The 8,334-nt window shown below is 35.9% G+C and overlaps 1 protein-coding gene across 1 annotated transcript; it reads left to right on the forward strand.

Moving 5' to 3' along the window:
- The first annotated feature begins 329 nt into the window (after window positions 1–329).
- LOC150079008 (ribonuclease kappa-B-like) lies at window positions 330–1,181 on the forward strand. Its single transcript, XM_090382763.1, has one exon. The coding sequence runs from the start codon at window positions 531–533 to the stop codon at window positions 837–839; it is 309 nt and encodes a 102-aa protein (XP_090238889.1). The 5' UTR covers window positions 330–530; the 3' UTR covers window positions 840–1,181.
- Window positions 1,182–8,334: the final 7,153 nt, after the last annotated feature.

The following is an 8,334-nucleotide window of genomic DNA, read 5'->3' on the forward strand; positions in this document are numbered from 1 at the left end:
GAATCACCACGAAAGAGAAGGATGATGATATCCAACTCAGGACCCTGGGTGTGCCAAGCCCATACTCACTAGATGTGAACCCCTGTGGTTAAATTTTGCCAATACTAATACTAATATTAAAATTGATATTTGAATTTGCATAAATAGATAAATATATACTTATATTGCGAAACATAAACTAACTATATATTTATATAAATAAATGCCTACATAGATATAATTAATAATACATGTATTTTAATATTTAATAACGGATAACAGTCATTTTTAGAACTTTATTTCTGAGGAATTACTTTAGTTCATAGGTAAAAACAAAAGGTGCCGCTGTTGTAAATACAGTCATATGATATACGGCCTACTCTGTAATGGTTGGTAGGTTCGCTAGTTTTATTTTCTGTTTTGTAAACTTTTCGCTTCGTGGCTAGCAGAGAATAACATTTGTGACATTCATGAATACAGATATTATTAACTACGTATAGATATTGCTGTTACGCAAACTGTAGCCAAGGCTTCAACTGAGGTTGCTAAACATGGCGTTCTCATTTCGTGTTTGTGGTCCGAAGTGTTCTATTTGTTGTGCCATTATTAGTGTGTGGGGCATGATAATGTTAGTATTAATGGGCTTATTTTTGATTACAGAAAGTGTTGCGTTTGCTGAAGATCTCCCAATACGGGAAGGTATTCTGGAAGAAGGAAGAGAGGTGTTTTATGGCGAAGCTGTAAGGCAGTATACTCAAGCTGCATATAACTGCTGGATTGCTGCATGTCTATATATAATATCTTTGGCGTTGTCAGTACATCAGTATTATTTAAATAGAAGAGCAAGTTACACTATTTAAAATAATCAATATCTTTAATTGTAAAATTTCAAATGAAGTGATATGTCAGAAGTTTCCAGTATTGTGAATGGCGTTTTGTTTTTGTCTTAATTTGGATAAATGGATGATTTTGTATATGACTAGCCTTCAACTTTCATGAAATGTATTGCGAATTTGTGTGAATATAAAATTCAGCTAGTCGCATAGAAACCGTATTGGTATTGTAGGACCATGTTGAGCTCTTAAGTTCAGAAATGTTATTTCAGTTTTACTTGTAAATTATCTTTAATAGAAACCGGGTGTAAATTATTGTATGTGTATATGGCGAAAAATAAAGAGAAGTGACTGGTAGTTAATTGTTGATATCTAGGAATTGACTGAGACTAAATAACACATTTTCCATAAGAAATAGAAGAATGTTTAGTGTTAAAAATTCTAAACCTGGCTAGTTAAGCTAGGGCAATAATTCAGGATTCTTCATTACCAAATTTGTTAAGGTTAAACAGTATCAAATATTAGAAGGGGAAGCCCCCCCTCCTTTTTTGCTGATGCTGCATGGCTTGTTTTCTTGCATCATTTGCCAAAACTAATACTATTTTATTTTCAGTATTCAAAGAGAGAGAGAGGATAGGAAGATGTACATTTTAATTTAAAATGTCATCCTAGTAAAACAAATCATGAAGGATACCCAGTGTGATCTGACTTAAATTTCTAAAATAATAAAAGTGATTTTAACAAAATAAAGGGATAACAAAGGAATAGATACAACAGAACTCCAAATCATAATTTCTCTTTCCATAGCAAGGGGGAGTCCTGGTACTTTAGGATAGCACATCATCAGAGTTAGTATTAAGCTGGAGCAAGGTCTGGTTCTATTCTAATAACTAATTATCTTTCCAATACAGTAAATACAATATTATTACAAAAAAAATAGCAATATTAGGCTGAAATTTAGTATGCAGTACCCCTGGGCGTGGCAGACGAACAGTCGAAGTGGAGGATATGATTGGTTCTGTCAAAGTGAAGGACATAATTGCTGGGTACTATGCGTGGCCTATGAACTGAAGGATGTGATTGCTCCTCCCTTACGTGATGAGTTACAGGGAAAAACTATGTGAAGCACATAAACTGAGAATAATAGTTGCAATTAGAAGGGGAAAAAACACTTAGGAAGGGTCATGTTTTTAATCGACTTTCATTTTTGTTTAGTGAAAAAAGGTTAGATTTTTATGCGACTTCTGAATAGAATCAAGCAAAGGAAGAGCAAGTCATCCATTTTGCAAGTCATTTGGCTATACCCAGGGGTACCGGATGCTAAATTTTTACCCAATATGATAGATTTCAGCTATTTTTAGACAACATATATGTAAGAATTAAGATGCATTCTTAATTCTTACTCAATAATTAATATACTTATAATTAGCACAGGTGTGAGGCATACACACTTGGACTTTTTTTTTTTTTTTAACATTTAAAATATTTAAACATTTTAAGTGATCTTACATTGTGGAGGCACTCTGCCACAAGTTGCCTTGCCATAGCACTATATATATATATATATACACCGATGACCCAAAACATTATGACCAGCGAGTCATTATGCAAATCGAAGCAACTGTAGGTGCGCGGTCGGGACACGGTATAAAAAACACCTGATACCGAGCTCTGTTAATCAGCGTTACTCTTGTTCTTTAGATGGAAAAGGCAGTGGACGTGAGCGAGTTTGACTGAGGCCAAATTAGAATGGCCAGACGACTGGGTCAGACTGAGCATATACAAAATGGCATGACTAGTGGGGTGCTCACGGTCAGCCACTACCTACAGAAAGTGGTCTGAGGAGGAAACTCCACTAACCGCCGGTAAGGTGTTGGACAACCATGGCTCATCGATGCTCGAGGTGAGTGATAGTACGTGGCAACAGAAGGTAATTGGAATGCTGGTGACGGGAGTAATGTGTCACAACACACAGTACATAGAATCCTGCTGAAAATGAGGCTGCGTAGCTGCAGTCTGCTCTGAGTGCCCATGCTAACCATGGTTCACTGGCGACAGTGCCTACAAGCCGGTGACAGCAGTGTCGTGTTTTGGGCAATTTTCTGCTGGGATACCCTGGGTCCAGTCATCCATGTGCTGGGCACTCTTGGCGTCTACTACCTACCTAAACATCATTGCTGCCCAGATACACCCTTTCGTGGCAATGGTCTTCCCCTCTGGCGGTCTGTCTTTCAGCAGGATAATGTGCCATGCCACACACTGCCCGGATTGTTCGTGACTGGTTCACGGAACATGAGGAAGACTTCCTGGTATTGCGCTGGCCTCCAAATTCCACAGACATTAATCCCATCAATCATCTGTGGTTTGTATTGGAACAGCAACTCTGATCTGCGGCGTCTCAACCACAGACCTTATAGGAGTTAAAGGATCTGCTGGTTACGTTTGGTACCAGATAACACACATTTAGAAATCTTGTAGCGTCCATGCCTCATCCGGTTAGGGATGTTTTGGCTGCACGTGGAGGACCAACATCATATTAGGTAGGTGGTCATAATGTTTTTATTCATCGGTGTGTGTGTGTGTATATATATATATATATGAATATATATATGTGTGTGTGCGCGTGTATTTTAAGTGTTTTTCTTACTGTAAGATATTTTGGAATGGCTACAAAACCAGAAAACCTCTTATGTATTTGCTACAAAATATGTCTAGGATCATACCGAACACTGAAATGTCCCACTACGACAGGCTTATCAGTACTGCTCAAAAGCTGGTGTCACATTATACATGAGCTATACGAATAAATCAGTTTTTTTTTTTTTACCAAAAAATCGGGTTGCACTATACATGGAGTTGGCTTATACATGAGTACATGTGGTTTTTTTTATCACCATTTTATTCCCAATTATTTTAAGATAATGCTTCTCATTGTTAATCTAAGAAAGATGTAAAGTTTGTTTGCATTGCATTCATTCTGCTACTCAAACAAAAGCACACAACTCTTCTTTTTTTTTCGTTTCCCCCATTTCAACTGATGCTTCTGGAAATACAAAAATTGACATAATCCATCCAAAATTGGATGAGTAATTAAAACCAATAGAATATATCAGCAAAAAGATTGAATTCTGCTGAATTCAATTCTATTGAACACTAGCACTTAACTGTAATATTTCCTTTAAGAAAAATAAAATATTTATTTGTAAGTCAGCCCATTTACATCTGTTCTGATTCTCAACCCCTGTCTGTCCAGAATCAAATGAAGGATAAAAACCAAAAGACGTTTAAGTGGAATTGAAATTCAGGAATAGAACAACATTCATTTCATGTTCCTGGTAAACAAAATATCGTGGCAGACTATCAAGAAGTGACACAAAAACTGGTAAATCAAGATGTTCAATGTATTGAATTTGTTAATAGTTTACCATTTGAACAAACAAATGTACTACTAAATAGTGGAAGAAGAGTACAAAATAACAGAGTACCACATCATATGATATGAGAGAAACTAATAATTCTACTCAAACTGAAATTCAGTGTAATTCAATTTATTTAAAAGTCTCATAATCTGACAAATGCAAATAGTATTATGTTTTATTTTGTTATTAATATATTTTATTAATAGACCCGAATATATCTGTTGCAATAACTAAAATACATAAATTATTTGTATTTTGTATATAGTGATATGACATATAAGTCATGGTATATAAAAAATATTGAAGATGAAATATATATTTTATTTTTAAAAAAGGAGGGAGATTTGTAGAATGTCAATGCTTGAGGCATATAATTTTAAAGTTCATTCCTTAAACTTGAGTTCAGAGATTGAATGAACTCTTATAATAGAGCATTAATGTTTAGAGCTTTTGTCTAATCTGTATTTGGTACTTATATAACATTGTATGTAATATGTTTTATTAATGTGATGTTTATCACTTACATTCAATTTATAGCCCAAGCTTTACCCTTGCTGCAGTATGGCTGATACCAGGTATTCCCTGTATGCTTTGCATGTTTAATTATGTATGACTTGTGCAAACATTAGGATTGTATGAGGAGAAGAGAAGAACAGAAATGTACCATATGAAAGAGAAATAAACAGCAAACTTTAACAATTTTGTTAAATGTTCAATAAAACAGTGAATAATTAAAGAGCATTATATTTTGTCAGTGCTGAAGCTAAGAAGCTGAAATTGAGATACTGGTAAATTTTCAGTCAGACTCAGAAGTTTTTGTAGGGCTCTTCACTCATCGAGACACCAAAGACACAGGACTACAATAAAGAAACAGGGCACAATATGATAATGAGTTTATCCATACAAAGACGGACACCTGGTGTCAGCTGCTGTGACACATGAGCTGCAGATTTTCCCTGTCTCATGGATACACTCTGGATCAGTAAAATTTTTTTCATATTAAATCGCTTCTGTAAAATTGAGCATTTTTAGAAATGTCATTTAAAGGGAATCCCATAATGGTCAAAAAATATAGTTAGTAAAGAAATACCTTTTATTTAAAATAAAATTAAAAGGGATGCAGGGAAATTCATCCTAACTAAAAAAAAAATTAGTTTTAATATGACTTTCAGGTAATTATTTTTTTTATTATTATTATTAACTACATGGTACAAGGAAGCATGAGGCTTATGCTGCACCAGCAAAAAAAAAAAAAAAAAAAAATCCTGAGTTACCTTGAGAGAGAGTCAAAAGTCGAAGGGAATCACCAAGAAAGAAGAATGGTGATATCCAGCTCAGGATCCTGGGTGTGCCAAGCCCATACTCAACAAATGTGAGCCCATGTTTTGTTTAGAAAAATAAAGGAAAAAGAATAATCTCTATATCAATAACATTTGATAAATTACATCATGAATAGCTTACTAATAATTCTACTCCAACCCAAACTGAAATTCATTTTGGGTTAGAGTAGCAAATGGCAACTGGTTTCTTATGAATCCAAGGGGAAGAAAAAGAGTGTTTCTAAGGATAGACCTTTATCCATGATACATGGGGGCCAAAAACGGGATGTAAACTATCATCACAGGACTTGTGTTAACAGCTGCTTGCCATTTTTTATGGTATTCTGAATTCAACAGATATTAATTCAAGCTATTTTGAGATACAATGAAAGAGTGGAAAAGTAATGTGCCATTCTTGGGATTTCAGTTTTTGTACAATGATGATATGACTTTAAGAAGTTCAGAGCAAAAGCTTCAAGCTAAGAAAGCTACAAATAGTCATTGTACATGATTAGTATAGTCTCTGTATGTAGCTGGGAACATGATTGTAATAATTTATTTCCAATCAAACATGATTGGAAATAAATTTTACATTGAAAAAAATAATAGTTGTCCCATCCACCTTTTTTTTGCTTTATTAGACTGAACAGCTCACTATTCATCCATCTTGGCATCTTCCTTCTTTTGCTATATTTTCTTAATGTTATGTATGCTGTCAAGGCTTCTGTGACTATAGCTTTAAGGTATTCCATAATTCTAATGTATTTATTCTCTGTGTATTATCCTCAGTTGACAGAGGCTGTATAGCACCTTAAACTGTCATAATCTTCTTTCCTAATATTAAAATTTTAGGAAAGGAGATTATGATTGCATGATTTTGAAACTCCATGATTGCCCCTAGTACTTTCCCTAGCATGCTGGTACAAATGGTAATCAGGTTGATTTAAAATTTTTTTTCCGTAGTGAGTTTAACTTCCACTTGATGTAATCAGTTATGGGCAAAGTGAAATCACCCATAAAAAGAAATTTACACTTGCTTGCTTGTTCCGTTTTTTTTATTTTTTATTTTTTTTAAGAAAATCCCAAACATTAAAGATATTAGAACCTAAAGTACTTAGTACCATGCATGGGTTGAGAAGCCAAAAGAAGAAACTTATTTCCTGAAAATTGTAATTTTCAGGAAATATGAATGATGGGAAGTGGTTCCAGAAAGCGGAAGTCAAAGAAATTAATGGGGAAGAAGAAAAGTTGGTTCTGTGAGTTTGGAGTTGGACAGTAAAAGGATGCTGACTGGCCGTGAGTTGTGTTCAGATTGGTTTGGAAGAGCGAGTGGAAATTATGCAAGACAATTAAGAATAGTGCTCATGGAAGTATCTATAGAAAAGGCATGCAACAGAAACAAAATGCCTATGAGACAGAGAGTGGAGAGAATTTGTTAGAGATAGGCCAATATTTAACCTCTTTCAAATGGAATCTAGTAGCTTGAGAGAGGTTTTGCATAGACAGCTAGTCAGAGCTAATGGACTGTAGTTTGTTCGGACTTTGATGTAATTTGCTAAACATGATGTAATTTTGTGGCCCATTGCAGCACATCGATTGCATGCAAGGGCTCCATGACAGGCCACTTGCAAGTGTCCATATTTCTGGCACTTAAAGCATCTTAAAGGATTTGGAACATATGGATGCACTGACTTTGATGTAATTTGCTAAACATGATGTAATTTTGTGGCCCATTGCAGCACATCGATTGCATGCAAGGGCTCCATGACAGGCCACTTGCAAGTGTCCATATTTCTGGCACTTAAAGCATCTTAAAGGATTTGGAACATATGGATGCACTGGAGAGTTAATGTAGCCACCTTTGATTTCTTTAGGAGACTGGTGAATTGAATGTTAGGATATTTCTAGTGGGAACAAGCTTCTCATTCCTATACGTAAATATCTGTTTTGCAGCTGTCACTCCTTGGGATTTTAATTCATGACAGATTTCCGCTTCAGACTCTTCTATGAGATCCCATTTGGAATGAAACCATGGGATGAACTGAGTGCCTTGTGGGTGGATAACTGTGATTGTCATTCCCCCTATAGATATGGCTCAGAGGAGCCTGAATGTTTGTCACTTCTCATCCCTACAAGAATGTCACCTGGCAAAGCCATTTCGCTGATTTAACTACATCATGTTCAGCAAGTTACATCAAAGTCCCAACAAACTTTCTGGATAAAGAAGAGTGACATTTCCCTATATGTTTCTCACTCGTACAGTGCATTATCAGGTAATAGGGTGTTGGACCTAATATAACTTCTATTTTCTGTCTTTGTGCTGAAGTGACAACATATAAATTTTCAGATAGGGACTATATTGGGGCCCCACAAGAAATACTTTTATCAGGATTCAGAGTGTTTTATTTTTGTTCAGGACCTGGGCTCTTCACCTACCACAGAGCCCAAATGGGACATGCACTACCTGGCAGACAGTATGTTCTCAGAAGTGGGACAACAGGGCTACGAAACCATGGGATGGTTTTGTAGCCCTGTTGTCCCACTCGCTACCCAGACACTACACCCACACCACTGTCACCATGAGACATTAAAATGACTGACCCTTGCAGGTGAACCCACTAGCCAAAGTTGTGTTGAAGCTTGGCCCCTCAAACACCAGGATCCCCCTTTCTGAATTTCCATGGGTCACAGTGCACTGTAAAAACACAGATTCCTATAATGCTAATCTGGAGAACCAGCAGAATCACTGGGAGGTACCCTCACCACATACAGATGCCCATGTGA

This window comes from Mastigoproctus giganteus, chromosome 10, assembly GCF_048544385.1.
Source record: "Mastigoproctus giganteus isolate SK-2022 chromosome 10, ASM4854438v1, whole genome shotgun sequence".
Lineage (NCBI taxonomy): Eukaryota > Metazoa > Arthropoda > Arachnida > Uropygi > Thelyphonidae > Mastigoproctus > Mastigoproctus giganteus.